Source organism: Pan troglodytes, chromosome 8 (assembly GCF_028858775.2).
Source record: "Pan troglodytes isolate AG18354 chromosome 8, NHGRI_mPanTro3-v2.0_pri, whole genome shotgun sequence".
Lineage (NCBI taxonomy): Eukaryota > Metazoa > Chordata > Mammalia > Primates > Hominidae > Pan > Pan troglodytes.
In genome coordinates, this window is record NC_072406.2 from 55,297,947 (window position 1) to 55,316,366 (window position 18,420).

Genomic DNA, 18,420 nt, shown 5'->3' on the forward strand with positions numbered 1-18,420 from the left:
AGATGGGCCAGGCATATCTGTTGTGCCACAGAGTAATTACTCAAAAATTGATGTGGGAAGCAGGCTGAAAATGGAATAGGTAATTCCAAAATTCCATCCCAAACTAAAGCAACAGTTAAGCTGGAAAAACAAAAAAAACCCTCTCAGCATCAAGCTTTTCAGAATTCTCCAATCTAATTAAAAACCTAGTAAACCCAGAACATTTCTGGTGTGGCTTGCTGATGCCTGTGCCAAAGTGGACAGTATGCACTTTGTTTTCAGAGAACTGTAGTTGTGTGTTTTGATCTGTCTATGCGGGCTCTCTGAAGAAGTGGCTCACAGGCTTGTCTTTGTTTTGCCTGCCTTGGAACTTTCTCAGGGCTAGTCTTCCAGGAAGTGCTAGTTGAAAGCATTTAAAGGCAATTATCTGGCCTCAGCAGCCAGATGAGAAAAGCAGCAGATGGACTGATAAAACTGGGAGTGGAAAAACTGGGAAGGAAATACATGGGGGCCGGGGTGGGGATAAGGGGTTTGAAAAGCTCCTGCATAAACCAGGGAATTGAGGTCATGTGCAAGGCCAGGGCAATATGCACGCTCACAAAAAACCTGAGAGGAACCTAAGCTTTCAGTCTGGTTGACCTTCAGGCTCAGTGTAAGCAGGAAGTAAAGCTTTACACAGAGATGTAAATGGCCTGGCAAACCATTACAAGAGCGCCCTAAAACAGGGCCAATATGCAAAGACCAGAATAGTTTTTGTTTTGTTTTGGCTTTGGGCAATTAAAGAAATCTCTGTCAGATCACAAACTGACCACTAAACTAAGGGAACAGAGGTTTCTGTGACCATGTACAACAAAGAACTTTACAAAAATAGTTTTGAAAAGTCACAAAATAAACAAACAATGCAAAATAAACAGCAACAACAAATTCTGGGGAAAAGAATATGATTTCTAGAATTAACACATTTTAATATTCAAAATGTTCAGTTTTCAATAAAAAATTATGAGGAATGCAAAGAAGATAATATGACCCACAGACACACAGAAAAAAGAAATGAATAAAAGCTGTCCTCAAAGACACCTTTGTTATTGGTCTTACTAGATAAAGAATTTAAATCAACTGTTCTAAATGTGCACAAAAAGCTAAATGAAACCAGACAAAGAACTAACAGAAAACAGGTGAGTGATGCCCTGCCAAATATAAAATATTAATATACAGAACAAAATTACAAAAATGTAATTAGGAATGTCTGGAGCTGACAAGTACAAAAACTAAATTTTTTTAAAATCAGTCAAAGGATTTAATAAAAGATTGCAGCTCAAAGAGAACAAAGAATCAGCAAAATTGAAGACACTGATGGAGATTACTCATTCTGTGGAGCAGAGAAAAAGAATGGTGAAAAATGGACAGTGCCTAAGAGATCCATGAGACAACATCAAGCATACCAACAAGTTAATAACAAGAGTTGCTAATGAAGAGGAGAAAAGGGAACCAAAAAATATCTGAAGAAATAATGTCTGAAGACCTTCCAAACTGATGAAAGACATGAATCTCTATGCCCAAGACTCTCAAGAAACTATAATTAGGATAAGCTCAAAGAACTTCAAACTGAGAGAAATAATAAATTGTCACAAGACAAAGAATCTCAAAAGTAGCAAGAGATAAGGGACTAACCATGTACAAAGGATCTGAAATAAGATTAACAGCCAGACTTTTATTAGGAACCATGAAGGCCAGAGGCAGTAGGATAATGGCACCTTTCAAGTGCCAAAAGAAAAAATATATATATCAAAAATTCTACATTTGGCAAAACTGCCTTTCAAAAATGAAAGAGAAATTAAAACATTCCTAGATCAACAGAATCTGAGAGAATTTATTAGTACTAGATCTGTCCTACAAGAAATGCAAAAGGAAGTCCTTAAAGTTGAAACCAAAGGACATTAGACAGTAACTCCAATCGAAACACACAAAAAATTCAAATGGTAAAAGTAACTACTGTAAGTAAATGCAAAAGCCAGTCTTATTGTATTCTTGGCTTTTATGTTCTCTCTTTTTTCTATATGATTTAAAAGACAAATACATAAAACAATAATTATAAATCTATGGTAATGTGCACGCTATTTATGAAGGCATAAAATGAGACAATAAGAAGACAAAGGACAGGGACAAAGCCGTATAGGAGGAGAGTTTTTACATAATATTAAGGCTTAGTTAGTATTAATGCAAGCTAGATTGTTATAAATTCAAGATGCTAATTGCAATTCCAAGTATTAACACTAGGTAAATAATGACTACAAAGAAATACAAAAGGAATTAAAATGGCACATTAGAAAAAAACAAACACAAAAGAAGGCATACACAGAAAAACTGAAAACAAAAAAGATGTAATACGTATGGAAAACAAATAGCAAAATGGTATAAGTCCTTTATCAGTTTATAATTTACTCTAAATGTAAATAAACTAAACTCCCAACTAAAAGACAGAAATTGGCAAAATAGGCTGGGCATGGTGGCTCACACCTGTAATCCCAGCACTTTGGGAGGCTGAGGTGGGCGGATCACGAGGTCAGGAGTTTGAGACCAGCCTGACCAATACAGTGAAACCCCGTCTCTACTAAAAAAAAAAAAAAAAAAAAAAAAAAAAAAAAAAAAAATTAGCCAGGTGTAGTGGTGTACACCTGTAATCCCAGCTACTCGGGAGGCTGAGGCAGAAGAATTACTTGAACACTGGAGGCGGAGGTTGCAGACAGTCAAGATCGCACCACTGCACTCCAGCCTGGGTGATGCAGTAAGACTCTGTCTCAAAAAAAAATAAAATAAAATAAAAATAAAAATAAAAATAAATTGGCAAAATAAATACAAATATATGATCCAGGTATATACTGTCTACAAGACACTCTCTTTAGATACAAACACACAACACAATAGGTTGAAATTGAAATGACAGAAGAGGATAGTAACCTAAAGAATGCCAGGGTGGCTATACTGAGACAAAAGAGACTTTAAATCAAAAATTGTTACAAGAGAAAAACACTACATATTGATTAAAAAAAAAAAAAACTCAGTCTACAAAGAAGACATAGTAACAGAAATAGAAATAAATCATCCTGAAGTTTACATAGAATTTCAAGGGATCTCAACTAGCCAAAATAATCTTGAAAACCCATGCATGTATGGTAAAATGATTTTCAACAAAGTTGTCAAGAACAGTCAATAGGGAAAGGACAATTTTTCTAACAAATAGTGTTGGTAAAACTGGATAGCCACATGCAAAACAAAACAAAAACAAAAAAATTAACTCAAAATGAATCAAAGACCTAAATCTAAGAACTAAAGGTACAAAACTCATGGCAGAACACATAGGAGAATGGATTCGTGTGGCAATGTTTTCTTGGATATAATACCAAAAACCACAGGCAACAGAAATAAAAATAAATTGGACTACATCAAACTTAAAAATTGTGCATCAAAGGACACAGTTAACTGAATGAAAAGACAACCAACACAACAGGAGGAAATATTTGCAATTCATGTATCTGATGAGGAATTAATATAAAAAATATATAAAGAACCCCTACAACTCAAAACAAACAAAATAACCTGATTCAAAGATGGACAAAGGATTTGAACAGACATTTCTCCATTAAAGATATATAAATGGTCAGCAAGCTTATGAAAATATGCTCAACATCACTGATCATTAGGGAAATACAAATCAAAACCACAGTGAAAAATTACCATACACCCATTACAATGGCTGCTATCAAAACAACAAAAGAAAATAACGAGTGTTGGCAAGGATATGGAGAAATCAGAATCCTGTGTACTGAGGATGGGACTGTAAAATGGTGCACCTTCTGTAGAAAACAGGTCGGTGTTTCCTCAAGAAATTAAAAATAGAATTACCATAGGTTCCAGCCATACCACTTCTGAGTATATAACCAAAAGAACTGAAAGAAGGATCTCAAAGAATAGTTGTACCCCATGTTCACAGTAGCATTATTCACAACAGTTAAAAGGAGGAAGGAACCCAAATGTCCACTGACAGATGAATGAATAAACAAAACATGGGTACAATGAAATATCATTCAACATCAGAAAGGAGATAAATTCTGACACATGCTACAACACTGAGGAAGCTTGAGGACATTACGCTAGGTGAAATAAGCCGGTCACAATAAGACAAATACTGTATGATTTCACTTATATGAGATATAGCAAAAATAGTGAAACTCATAGAAACAGAAAGTAGGATGGTGGTTGCCAGGGGCAAGGAGGAGGGGAAAATGGGGAGTTATTGTTTAATGGGTAGAGAATTTCAATTTCCCAAGGTGAAAAAATTCTGGTGATTAGATGTACAATATGAATATACTTAACACTGCTTCTGAACTGTACATCCAAAAATAGTTAAGATTGCTAAAGCAAAAAACTAACAATAAATAAAGATGCCTGCTTTGGCCACATATATTCAACACTGTACTAAAAATTTCAGCCAGAGCAATTAGGCCAAGTAAATAAATAAATAAACCCAAATTAGAAAGAAAGAAATGAAATAGTTTTGTTTGCAGATGACATGATCTTATATGCAGAAAATACTAAAGAATCCACAAAGAAACTACTAGAAGTAGGAAACAAATTCAGCAAAATTACAAGATACAAGATCAACACTCAAAAATTATTTGTGTACTCATTACAATGAGCAGTCAAAAAGCAAATTAACAATTCCACTTACAATAGCATTTAAACAAAAGAAATTTTAGGCTTGTGGGCCATCACAGTCTCTACTGCAACCAGTCAACTCTGCCCTCGTAGTGTGAAAGTACCCACAGGCTACACATAAATACATGAGTATGGCTGAGTCCCGATAAAACTTTATAGACACTGAAGTCTGAATTTCATATAATTTACGATAGCATTTAAATGAATAACTATTTAATAAATTTAAGCAAGGATATGCAACACTTGTACACTGAAAACTACAAAATATTAATGAAGGAAAGAAGACCTAGGGAAAAAAAATCTTATGTTCATTGATTATAAGATTTAATATTAAGATAACACTCCCCAAAGTGTTATCACCCACTCTAATACTTACCCAATCCAATACTTATCAAAAACTCAACATACTTTTTTGCAGAAATAGAAAAGCTAACTAAAAATTCCTATGGATTGCAAAGCACCCTGCTGTGGAAAACTGTCGGTTTCACAATAAATTAAATGTAAAATTACCATATCACCCAGCAATTTCACTTGTAGGTATATACCCAAAACAATTGAAAGCATGTATTCAAACAAATATTTGTACATGAATGCTCATAGGAGCACTCTCCACAATAGCGAAACACAGGATGACCCCCAATGTCCATCAACAGATGAATGGATAAACAAAAGGTGATATATCCATATAATAGAATATTGTTCAGTCATAAAAAGGGACAAAGTACTGATATACAACTACAACATAAATGGGTCTTGAAAACATTATTCTAAGTGAGAGATCAGACACAAATTGTATGATTCCATTCATATGCCATATCCAAAATAGGCCAATCTATAAAGACAGAAAGGAGATTATTGGTTGTTAGGGGCTGGGAGCACAGGGGGGAAAAGGGAGCAACTGCTTATTAAGTTACAATACTGCTTATTAAGGGTGCTGTGTTTCCTTTTGGTGTGATGAAAATATTCCAGAAATAAATGGTGGTTATGGTTGTACAACATTGTGAATGTACTAAAGTCACTGAATTCTATACTTTAAAATGGCTTGTGAATTTCATGTGATGTGTGTTTTACCACAATTTTTTTTTTTAGGTAGAATCCCTCGAAAGTTATTGCAAATATTCCAGTTCTGCCCAGTCTCTAAGGCTGTCACAAAGCCTGCCACATCCTAACAACCCATGATCACCCTAGCCTACCAGGACGGTTTCTTTAAACAACCATGAGTCCTAATGCTACACAATTCATTGGATTTTTTTTTTTTTTTTTTTTTTTTTCCTAAGACGGAGTCTCACTCTGTTGCCCAGGCTGGAGCGCAGTGGCACAATCTCGGCTCACTGCAACCTCCGCCTCCTGGGTTCAAGTGATACTCCTGCCTCAGCCTCCTGACTAGCTGGGATTACAGGCACGCACCACCATGCCCAGCTAATTTTTGTAATTTTAGTAGAGACAGGGTTTCACCATGTTGGTCAGGCTGGTCTCGAACTCCTGACCTCATGATCCACCCGCCTCAGCCTTCCAAAGTGCTGGGATTACAGGCGTGAGCCAATGTGCCCGACCTATTTGAATTTTTTAATCATATACTTTCTTTTGCTATCTGTTAAGTTTTCCCCTGGACTGCACATGAATTACTCACTTTGTTGTACTACTTTTTTAAGTACCTGCAAGACTGTCATCAGAAGTTTCACAATGTCACCTAATAAAGCCCACCAACAAACTGTTTTATGTTCCAGTTTCACAACTGTAAGATCACAAGATCTGCATTCACCTATATGACATTTTTGTCTTACTCTTCATCAACTCTCTATCAGAAATCAGCAAACATTTTCTGTAAAGAGTCACACAGTAAATATTTTAGGCTTGTAGGCCATTACAGTCTCTGCTGCAACCAGTCAACTCTGCCTTTGTAGTGTGAAAGTACCAACAGGCAATACATAAATACATGAGTATAGCTGAGTCCCAATAAAACTTCATAGACAGTGAAGTCTGAATTTCATACAATTTCCAAGCAAAATAATACTCTTGGTTTTTTTCCCTCAGCCACCTAAAAGTATAAAAACCATCCTTCATTTGTGGACCATAAAAAAACAGACAGTAGGCTGCATTTGACCCATGAACTGTAATGTGACCTCTCCTCTATATTTTCCAGGATGTTATTTCTACTTTTATATGAATGTATAGACATTTTTTAAACCTCAATAATTACTTTTAAGTAAAACTGTGAAAAAATAAACAACTTACCTGGGATGTGATCATATTCCACTAGTGTTGGCAGAGCAGAGAAAACCGAGAGGGTGTAGCTTACAAATAAGAAAAGAACATGAGAAATGTCACTTGCCTAAAAAGGTCCACCTCCCAGCTGGCAAAACATCTCTAAAAGGGAGATACTCACACGTCCATGCATGACTCTGGCATGGTTATGTACTGCTTGGACACATTAGTTTTCAAATGTGAAAACATTTGGTTTTCTACTGACTTATAAACAACTTATGCTGTACTCTAACAGAGTATGCAAACCAATATATTAAACTAATTAAGCAAGTTAGGAAAAGCCAAAGAATGGAACATAATACTTTCATTAAAACTGATGCTAAACAAAAATACTCAGGTTTTAATCTTTATTATAAACCAGAGAATCCCAACAAGGTTTTGAAAAAAGTGATGTATTTTTCAGCCCAGTTTTTTTTTGTTTGCTTTTTTGAGACAGAGTCCTGCCCTGTCACCCAGGCTGGAGTGCAATGGCACAGTCTTGGCTCACTGCAACCTCTGCCTCCTGGGTTCAGGTGATTCTCCTGCCTCAGCCTCCCAAGTAGCTGGGACTACAGGTGCGCACCACCACGTCGGGCTAATTTTTTGTATTTTTAGTAAAGACGGGGTTTCACCATGTTGGTCAGGCTGGTCTCGAACTCCTGACCTCGTGATCGGCCGGCCTCAGCCTCCCAAAGTGCTGTGATTACAGGCGTGAGCCACTGCGCCCGGCAGAGCCCAGTTTTTTTGGAAGGAAAACGAACTTGCTCTAACTTGGTTTCAGGTTCTCAAAACCATCTTTGGATTTTAAAAAGCAAACGGATTTTTTCTTACTCTGTTGTCAATGCAGCAAACACCTGCCTGAGTCCTCAAGCGACTCAGTGTCTGTTCTTGACTCTGCCACAACAAAATGTGTCAATGTCAACAGTCACCCCACCCCATCTTTTAAATAAAGCCGAAATAGATAACTTACAGACCTTTCTTGCGGCTGCACCTCTGATTCTGTAACATCAAGATGGGGGCATCCGTACATCTCTAGTTGTGCTGCAATATGCCAGCAGCTCAATATCTAGAACGAGCGAGTAACGAATCCAGGCATGGAGGGTGCTGTCCTCCACTTGGCTGCTAAGCTCGGCCCTCCGCATGATGCCTTCACAACTCCCCAAGAAGCGGTGCTGTCTGCTCCTTCGGCCTTGCCCTCCTCTGCCGCCACATCTGAATGGGCACAAATCTCCCACCATCACCCAGCCTGTGGGAGTCTGGACAGGACACAAATCGAGCCTCTGCTCCTCCCATCCGTGCTCTAGATCTCTAATGAGGTCTCGGCCCAACAGGTCCGATGTCCTCCTAGGAGGGCCCCTGCACCTTCACCCCCCCTTTCCCTTCTCACCCCACAACAGATGTTTTGCTCCAAGACAGCTGGGCCTAAGCCCTTCAGTTCGAATCCTCATCCAAGACTGAAAGCTCCTACATCTTCCTGTCACTTTAGCCACAAGCTGCACCGTCTGGAAATGCCCACTGCTACTAGGGACACAGGCGAGGCCGGACAGTGCCGGAGGACCCGGGGTGCCTCCCTCCACGTGCGCGGCCTCACAGGTCAGTGGAAACAAGAAATCCCCCAATCCACAGCCACGATGACTTCAAAATACTTCCTGACGGCATCAGGCCATGAAGCTGCGACCTGCGAGGACACAGCAAGCGGGGTGACGCTGAGCAGAGGCTTGGTGTGGAGTCCGCGCCCGCAGGGTCCCTCCCCGCCCCGCGGGTGCTTCCCGCCCCCTCGCTCGCCTCTGCGTCGCAGTGACAACGCGGGGATGCCGACCACAGGTGGTTGGAAGGAGACAGCGAGATTCTGAGGGGAAAGAATAAGGAGAGAAGCAGCATCTTTTGGGCAGAAGGCCCGTTTCCGCGCGGTCCTGCCGAGGCCTCCGGGCATCCTTCACCTCAGGGGAGAGAAAATCCAACCTTACTTGTCACAGGCGCGGGACCTGCGTTCCCTTCGGGAGCAGAAGAACCAGGGCAGGATTAGGACGCAGGCCAGGCGGCAAAGCCGCTCCCTCTCTCCCACCTCCAGGACAAGCGGCACCTCCAGTCCACCCTCGCTCCAGCCCTCCGGTACTCTACCCTCGGCATCCTCTGCCCCGACGCAGGGAGATGCCGGGAGCCCTCCCTACCAGGCTGCACCGGAGAAAAACAAACCTGGAGCCACACCGCGCACATGCGCAGAAAGCCCAAAGCGGCTCCCGCGACCGGGGCCAAAAAGTGCACATTACATTTCCTACAAGTCCTCGCGCCGCTCCCTTAGAAAGTGCACGCTACATTTCCCACAAGCCCTCGCGCCGCTCCCTGAGAAAGTGAAGACTACATTTCCCAGAAGTCCTCGCGCCGCTCCTTTAGAAACGGCCTGAGGTTTCAGCCCCGTTCGGTAGTTAGTTCCCAGATGCACCGAGTGCAATACTGCAATTTTATTCGTTAGCTGAAATAAATTATGAGTATTTAAATTACACAGGTTTCTTATGAATTACATCTCCCTGATTTGGCTGTCCTCAACACTTCCTCGTTTGGCAGAATTCAGGAGTGGAATTTCTCCAGACACGGTCGGTTCCTGTGGCCCCGCTGCGCCGCGGCGGCACCACCTCCACTTGCACCTGTGGCTCCACTTGCTTGGTTCTGGTCCACTGGACGCTCACCCTGAGAAAACACGCTGGACATGAGCATTACAGCCTGTACACTGTTGTAAAGATAACTCGGAATTGCTCTTCAAATTTTATTTGTTAAACCACGTAATACCATCTTTTATGACAAACCTGCATTTTCCATTCTTCAGGAGTATGTTGGATCTCTTGATCAAAATAACTTTTTGTTCACTGACAGAGGTAACACAGGAGTGGAAAACTAAAAAACGTAGGTTCTCACTTATAAGTGGGAGCTAAGCTATGAGTACGCAGAGGCATACAGAGTGATACAATGGACTTTAGAGACTCAGAAGGGGGCTGGTGGGAAGGAGGCCGGAGATTTAAAAAACTACACATGGCCAGGCGCAGTGGCTCATGCCTGTAATCTCAGCACTTTGGGAGGCGGAGGCGGGAGTCAGGAGTTCAAGACAAGCCTAGCCAACATGGTGAAACCACGTCTCTACTAAAAATACAAAATTAGCTGGGCGTGGTGGCACACATTTGCAGTCTCAGCTATTTGGGAGGCTGAGGCAGGGGAATTGCTTGAACCCGAGAGGTGGAGGTTGCAGTGAGCCGAAATCGCGTCATTGCACTCCGGCCTGGGCAACAAGAGTGAAACTCAGTTTCAAAAAAACAAAACAAAACAAAAAACTACACATTAGGTACAGTGTACACTACTCGGGTGACAGGTGCACTAAGATCTCAAAATTCACCATTTTATAATTCATCCATAACCAAAAACCAATTGTACTCCAACAGCTATTGAAGTTTAAGTTAAAAATAAAAAATAAATGTCCACTGACCAAAACAGAAGCATTTTTCTCCATTTCTATTCCTTTTTTTTTTTTTTTTTTTTTTTTGAGACGGAGTCTCACTCTGTTACCCAGGCTGGAGTGCAGTGGCACAATCTCAACTCCCTGCAAACTCTGCCTCCTGGGTTCAAGCGAATCTCCTGCCTCAGTCTCCCGAGTACCTGGGACTACAGACGTACACCACCAAGCCTGGCTAATTTTTTTGTATTTTTAGTAGAAACGGGGTTTCACCATGTTGGCCAGGATGGTCTCGATCTCTTGACCTCGTGATCCGCCCGCCTCGGCCTCCCAAAGTGCTGGGATTAGAGGAGTGAGCCACCGCGCCCGGCTTCTATTCCCTTCTTTACCACTACTGATGATAATCCCACTTGTTCCCATGCTGGAAAAGCATTTAGTACCATCCACGTAAAAGAGTCAGTTTATTCAAGGGATGAGATGTATTTCAGAAGACATCATGGCAAGTACAGTAATGATTATCATTTCAAGTCACAATTTATTTTCCTGCTCATGATTTTTTTTCTTTCTTTTCCTTTTTCTTTTCTTTTCTTTCTTTTTTTTTTTTTTTTTTTTTTTTTTTTGAGGGAGTCTCACTGTCACCCAGGCTGGAGTGCAGTAGCATGGTCTTGGCTCACTGCAACCTCCGCCTCCTGGGTTCAAGCGATTCTCCTGCCTCAGCGTCCCAAGTAGCTGGTACTACAGGCTTGTACCACCACACCTGGCTAATTTTTGTAATTTTAGTAGAGACAGGGCTTCACTATGTTGGCCAGGCTGGTTGTGAACTCCTGACCTCGTGATCTGCCCGCCTTGGCCTCCCAAAGTGCTGGGATTACAGACATGAGCCACGGCACCCGGCCTAATGTTTTTCCATTTTAAGAACAGTCTTGACACTTGTGAATATTCCATTTTTTTTTTTTTTCAGACCAGGTCTCATTCTGTCTCCCAGGCTGGAGTGCAGTGGCATGATCTCGGGTCACTGCAACCTCCGCCTCCAAGATTCAAGTGATTCTCCTGCCTCAGCCTCCCCAGTAGCTGGGATTACAGGCACATGCCACCATGTCTGGCTAATTTTTCATATTTTCAGTAGAGACAAGTTTTCACCATATTGGCCAGGCTGGTCTCGAATTCCTGACCTCAAGTGATCCACCCGCCTCAGCCTCCCAAAGTGCTGGGATTACAGGTGTGAGCCACCTTGCCCAGCCTCCATTATTTCTTTAATGGTTCAGGTTCCATTATGCCATGGATTATTTCAGTAACATTGTTTTCTCTTTCAATTTGTATAATCCTATCCCTAAAGAGATTGAAAACTATGAACATGCCACTCCCAGCCTCCTTGGGACTTGACACATCCTCCTGGGATCATCTCAGAGGGGACTGACTGTGCCGGCACCATGGAGGCGGTGCTGATCTTTCTATGCAGCCTGTTGGCCCACATTGTCCTGGCCGATGCAGTTGAGAGGGAGAAGCAAATTGACCCTTTTCATTATGACTACCAGACCCTGAGGATTAGGGGGTTGGCATGTGCTGTGGTCCTCTTCTCCATTGGGATCCTCCTTATCCTAGGTTGCAGATGCAAGTGCAGTTTCAATCAGAACCCCAGGACCCCAGGAGAGGAGGAAGCCCAGGTGGAGAACCTCATCACTGCAAATGCAACAAAGCTCCAGAAAGCAGAGAGCTGAATGAAGTGCAGCCTTCCAGTGGGAAGCCTCTGGAACCTGAAGGCAGCTGCTTGAACTTTTAGATGCAAATGTTGATGCTTAAGAAAACAGCCACTTCAGCAACAAATCTTTCCCGAAGAGAAGCCAATAACTTGTGTGTCCCCCAACGCCCTTCCCTGTCCCTTCTAACACCATTCCTCCACCTGATGATCCAACGAATCTCTTGCCTCACCACTGCAGCCTGCAGGCTCCTCCAACTCCTGTGATGTGTCTGTGTGTGTGTTTGCTGACTGTAATGTTCATGGCTACTTGTTCATGGTTATTACTGTTAGTGAACTGTGGACTCACTTTCCTGGGCAGAGGCTGAGCCATGCGGCCATCTGCTCCTATCTGCCCCCCATCACCTCTCACTCCTGGGGGTCTGCTTTTTTCCCTGGAGAGTCTAGCTCCTTCCCTTTAGAGCATGGGAAGGAGTCTCCAGTTGTCTTGGGACCTGGGAAGGTTTGCATCACTTTCATCATCTTTCTTTATGGAGTCTCTTCACTCCTTTTACAAGAACCTCGCTTCCTTATCCCACTCCAACCTCAGTCTGTTCTGAAGATCAGCAATTAGAGATACAAAGCAAAGCAAGGAGTTTGTGAGCCCAGCATTGCCTTCAGGAGGCTACTATACCCTTCCACGGTTATTTTTCTCCCTGGGGAAGCCCCAGGGGGCTCCATCTGCCCTGCCCTTCACATAGCACCCAGGGATTCCAGGTCCGGGGCTGCTGCTTTTTTTCTTTTTTTTTCCAGAGTCCCACTCTGTCACCCAAACCAGAATGCAGTGGCACGATCTCAGCTCACTGCAACCTGGGTTCAAGGGATTCTCATGCTTGGGTCTCCCGAGTAGCTGGGATTATAGGCAGGCAGCACCACACTCAGCTAATTTTTGTATTTTTAGTAGAGATGGGGTTTTTCCTGGCCTCAAGCAATCCACCTACCTTGGCCTCCCAAAATTCTGGGATTACAGGTGTCAGCCACCATGCCCAGCCCAGGCGCAGGGCTTCTAATCTGCCCTTGGGGAATGTAGCCCTTACATATCTTATCAGCAATAACCACAGGGGCTCTGGTATCCCACCCATCTCCAACCTTCCTGCTTCTGAGACTTCAACCTACAGCCGAGTTTTTGTGGACACAGGCTTCCGTCCTTGAAGTTGAGTCTCCAGCAGGTGATGACTGAAGGATTCCCATTCTGTTGCTGCCAGCACACTGGAATGGACAGAGGGAGAGTAAGGGGCCTTTGCTTCTCTGCCCATGTCCCCTTGGTCAGCAGAGAACTCCTGCATCCTTTGCGCTGCCTGTCAGTGGTCAGAGAGGTGAGTGAGGTAGGTTAGAGACCCAGTAGGCTCCATGCAGCACTGCTGCAGAGGGTAGAGGAAGAGGCCAAAGGTGATAATGACAGCGGGAGCTCAAACAAGATCCCACACTTCCTGTCCTCCATGTGCCTGTGGAAATCAACCAACCGAGCCTCTGTGCCAGACTGCTGTTTTCTGTATCACGATCTGTCTGAACAACAGAAAAAAGGAATAAAATATTTGTTTCCTAGTGAAAAAAAAAAAAACCATGAACAAAAAACAACTAAACTTCAATCAATGGATTTTTTTAAAGTAAACAAAAATTTTGGAATCTTTTCTTGAGAATTAAAATATTATTTCAAGACTTTACATAAACTAACAACTTTCTCAACTGTGTTAGTTACAGGAGCCAATGAGTTTCTAACTACAAAGGAAATGAAGAATATCGAATGCCAAAAAAAATCAAACAATCCTTTAATCACTCAATTCTAATCGTGTAAATGCTGAAGTAAGAGAACAATTTTATGACAGTTACTTCAATGAAAATGCAAAGAACATCAGATGCTATTTGGACCTCATGATGCAGAATGTGGGTCGGACGGCCCACAAGTTGGAATCATTCATGCTGTACTTCAGCTTGGACAAAGCATGTCTGTGCCTTTATGCAAACATCAACCACAATTTGTATTTGTGTTATCGCCACCAAAAGCAGTTCAGAAGCAAAGGGAAAATATCTTCTGCCTTGTGCTTACTTGTATCCATGGCTCTGCTGTAAATAGGTGAGGCATTTAGATCATTGATCATCTCTGTGATCATAGTGAAGCTATTACTTTTGTTGTTGTTGCAGTAGATTTCATCCTGGCTCTTCAAAATTTGATTGCATCTTTGGAATCAGAAAATACTTCTAGCAGTAGTACTTTCAAATTGTCATTTGAGCTGAAAGACTGCTGCTGTTATATAGTGTGGCAGATAGTTACAACTTCCACTACAATTACTATATCTCAATCTGAATTCTTTTTATTTTTTATTTTTTATTTTTTTTGAGGCAGTCTCGCTCTGTTGCCCAGTTGACACCATCATACAGTGGTGCAATCTCAGCTCACTGCAACCTCCACCTCCCAAGTTCAAGCAATTCTCTTGCCTCAGCCTCCCGAGTAGCTGGAATTACAGGTGCTCGCCACCATGCCACGCTAATTTTTTGTAATTTTAGTAGAGACAAGGTTTCACCATGTTGCCTAGGCTGGTCTTGAACTACTGAGCTCAGGCAATCCACCCACCTAGGCCTCCCAAAGTGCAAGGATTACAAGTGTGTGTCACCACACTCGGCCTTGAATTCTTTTTAATAAAAAAATTTGTTTACCACTTTATATAGTATTAGTTGAGGAAATCATACATCTTCCACGTTTAGCTGTTACTATGTGCTGGTGCCTTTCTCTATTTTTGCATACTGCACAAAAAGCTTCAAAAGGAATCTTTCCTCATTTAATAAATCTCCACTTTTCAAACAATTCATCACAAAGTATATGCTTGAATTTTGGTATTTGGCATTCAAATATACACAAATAAAAATAGGTAATAGCAACCATGACAAAAATTGAGCTGAGTGAATTTGATAATCTCACAGCTGCCTTAGTGTGTCTGTCACTCATAAGTCTGAACTCAGAACTAACATCAAACAGGGGTTGAACCATTGAAAGCATTACAAACTTGCAAACTAATAATCAGTTGAAGTGGCCAGGCATGGTGGCTCACACCTGTAATCCCAGCACTTTGGAAGGCTGAGGCTGGTGAATCACAAGGTCAGGAGATTGAGACCATCCTGGCCAACACGGTGACACTCTGTCTGTACTAAAAAAAATACAAAAATTAGCTGGACGTGGTGGCACATGCTTGTAACCCTAGCTACTCTGGAGGCTGAGGCATGAGAATCGCTTGAACCCGAGAGTTAGAGGTTGCAGTGAGCCAAAATTGCGCCACTACACTCCAGCCTGGTGATAGAGTGAGATTCCTTCTCAAAAAAAAAAAAAAAAGAAAAGAAAAAAAATCAATTGAAGTAGAGTTGCCTTTGAAGTGGCCTGAGACGGCTATCCTATCCTTGTCTGGTATCTGGGAATGTGAATTTTGGGAAGGTTTGGGAACCTGGATTTCAGAAGGGTTCCCTCCTCCCTCACTGATCAAATGGCTCACTGTACCTAAACAGTATGGTTTCTGCGGAACACCTGCTTTTTTTCTGGGAATCTGGAATCTTGATTTGTGCACAATAGACAGTGTCTACACGAGCAGCCCCCCAATAAAAAGCCCAGGCACTGAGTCTCTAAGGAGCTTCTGTGACAACATTTTGCATTTGTTGTCACAGCGTGTTGCTGGAGGAATTCAGCACATCCTATGTGGCTCCACTAGGAGAGGATGCTTGGAAGCTGGTACCAGGTTTCCTCTGGACATGGCCCTGTGACCTCTCCCCTTTGCTGACCTTGCTGTAATAAGTTGTAGCCATACTGTGACTATATGCCAAGTACTGTCAGTCCTCCTAGCAATTTGTTTAGCCCAGAAGTGTTCTTGGGAATCCCCAATACAGTTGGCATCAGAAGCAATTTTTTTTTTACTTCTGACTCTGTCACCCAGGCTGGAGTGCAGTGGCACAATCATAGCTCACTGCAGCCTTAAGCTCCTGGGCACAAGTGATCCTCCTGCCTCAGCTGGGACTACAGGTATGTATCCTCCTGAATAGCTGGGACTACAAGCACGTGCCACCATCCCGGGCTCTTTTTTTTTTTTTTTTCCTGTAAAGATGGGGTCCTGCTATGTTGCCCAGGTTTATCTTGAGCTCCTGGCCTTAAGTGATCCTCCTGCCTCAGCCTCTCTAAGTGCTGAGATTACAGGTGTGAGTCATTGCACCTGGCCCAGAAGTGGAATTTGCTAGAACAGTCCTGATTCACTAAGATTTGGCTCCATCACTGTTTGGGAAAAGGAAGAATGAAGGGGAATGGTGATAAGCCTTTGATAACTGGGTGTCTATCGAGCCCTCCATGGTTTGAGAGCAGCAGCTGAACTGCCATCTGCTGTTAGAAGCCACAGTGACCTTTGGGGTTAGAAATGGATCCAACCCTGGCTTCTTTGAGCTGTGCTGGATGAAGTGAGGGGGAAAGTATACATCTGGGGATTGGCTTTGTTTTTTATTCTCTTCTCCAGGTGGGAGGGAAAAAAAACAACAGTGACAAATTATAAAGGTGAGTGTTAGGTGGCCCCAAAAATGTTAGAAGTTCTCAGGGCTGGAGCAAAGCTGGGGTGGGAGGGTGGGAGGGTGGGGAGGGCACCAAGACTCCATCCAGCCTCTTCTTCAGCCCAGCTGCTGCCCTGTTGCAAGAGCTGCCTCCTTCTTTACCATCCCCTGTACCCTCCCCCATCTGCTTTCCAACCTGAATCTTTCCCACAGCAGTAATGCTAACCTAACTGCAAATGCTGGATTTACTGCTATGGATTTAGTTTGCAACAGAAAAAAAAATTTAATGGCTTTGTGTTTTGTGGCTATTACATCTAGATGTATTAATATGATAAAATTGATATAAAATGTTAAATGCTTTCAATTTCATAAATTCTAGAGGGAACACACTTATCAGGAAAAGCTGCAGTGGAAAGTGAAGGTGATACAACTTCCTTGCTTTTTGCAGCTAGTGGGCAGCTTGGAATTTAAATTCTCAATACTGGAAACAGAACAAGTCCCCAAAATTAACAATTTTTGCTACAGTTTTTGTCTATTGGAGCCACTGGAAAAAAGGAGACAATATGAAGAGAGGCAATCTTGAGCTAGAGATACGCTTTGGAATTTACAAGGCAGTTTTTCATCTCTAATGAGCTCTTGTAAGATCATATAGCTGACCCTCAGAGGCTGATGATTTTCTGGCCCCATGTGTATAGTTTTGAGTTGCTCAGCTTGGACTCTAAGGTGAATAATGTAAAAAGAGCCCAACAAAGCCTTGCTTGTCACTTGGCTAAGAACACAGCTGTCTGGCCCTGCAGCATCTCAGTCTCCAGTTACTGGAAGAATATATATTAGATGTTGGGGAAACTATAAGGCTACATGATGCTGCATGTTGGCAGGGAGAATTGTTCAAGGTAGAAACTGTGGGGAACAAAGAAAGAGATTCTCATCTGTGTAGCTGCTGCTACATGCTAATTTGGGAGTAAGAAAACTGTTAAGGAATAAAAAAGCCAAGACCTCTGTCTTCACAGGGCTTTCAGGCTAGAAGGGAAACTGGCCACCATACAAATTGTATACAACTCCATTAGTACTTAAGAGGTCTAATTTATTGCTTTGAAACACAAGTGCAGGAAGTTTAAGGTTTATCAGCAGCCTTTCCCTTTGCAGAAATTGTAAACTAAAAATGAAATCCTAAGCCCCCACCAACTGAAGGACACTCCCCCTAGCCAAGGGGACCCCAGAAAAATCTTACAACTGAGTTCCTGGCCATGATGGGATGGGAGGTCAGACATGTCTCATTATACCCCCTCATGTTTGTGGTTTAGACACAGCGACTGACCAGCATTAATGTTAAAATAGAGATCATAAGACTGGCAGAACAGACTTTTTGTGGCAATGAGATACCAATTATAAACAAGACCTAAGGCCATGCCAGGCAAGGGTTAGGTCAAGCACTCTAAACTTAAAGATTAACTATGGTCTAACTGCCACAAGGTTTTTCTTTTTTCTCTAGCAGCTAAATAAACACTGGCCTTGACATAAGCAAAATAAAAACAATTGTAGCTCATCACCAGACACTAATTGGCTCCCAACTCCTGTCCCAAGCACCATAACTACAGCTTTGATTAGACAAGAGACTGATTTCAGTAACTTTCTCCTGATAAGAAGACCACCCACCATGAACTGGTTCTGGCTGGTTTTACAGAGATTGCACACTTGAGTGCCTTCGTGTCCTGTAAAGACCTTTTGACTGATAGGACCTAATTATAATACATTCAAGTGTTAGGACTCCACCCCAAAGTGAACATGG

General features: G+C 42.2%; 1 protein-coding gene and 1 pseudogene across 1 annotated transcript; one reads left to right on the top strand and one right to left on the bottom strand.

Moving 5' to 3' along the window:
- Positions 1 to 9,145, bottom strand: part of LOC450411 (zinc finger protein 37A-like) — a 33,247-nt pseudogene extending 24,102 nt beyond the window's left edge.
- A 2,522-nt stretch (positions 9,146 to 11,667) lies between these two features.
- On the top strand, positions 11,668 to 12,102 carry LOC107966912 (FXYD domain-containing ion transport regulator 6-like). Its single transcript, XM_054659473.2, has one exon. The coding sequence runs from the start codon at positions 11,812 to 11,814 to the stop codon at positions 12,097 to 12,099; it is 288 nt and encodes a 95-aa protein (XP_054515448.1). The 5' UTR covers positions 11,668 to 11,811; the 3' UTR covers positions 12,100 to 12,102.
- The last annotated feature ends 6,318 nt before the right edge of the window (positions 12,103 to 18,420 follow it).

Coding starts and splice junctions, on each gene's coding strand:
- LOC107966912 (XM_054659473.2), top strand. CDS start 11,812: ATGGAGGCGGTGCTGATCTTTCTATGCAGCCTGTTGGCCCACATTGTC.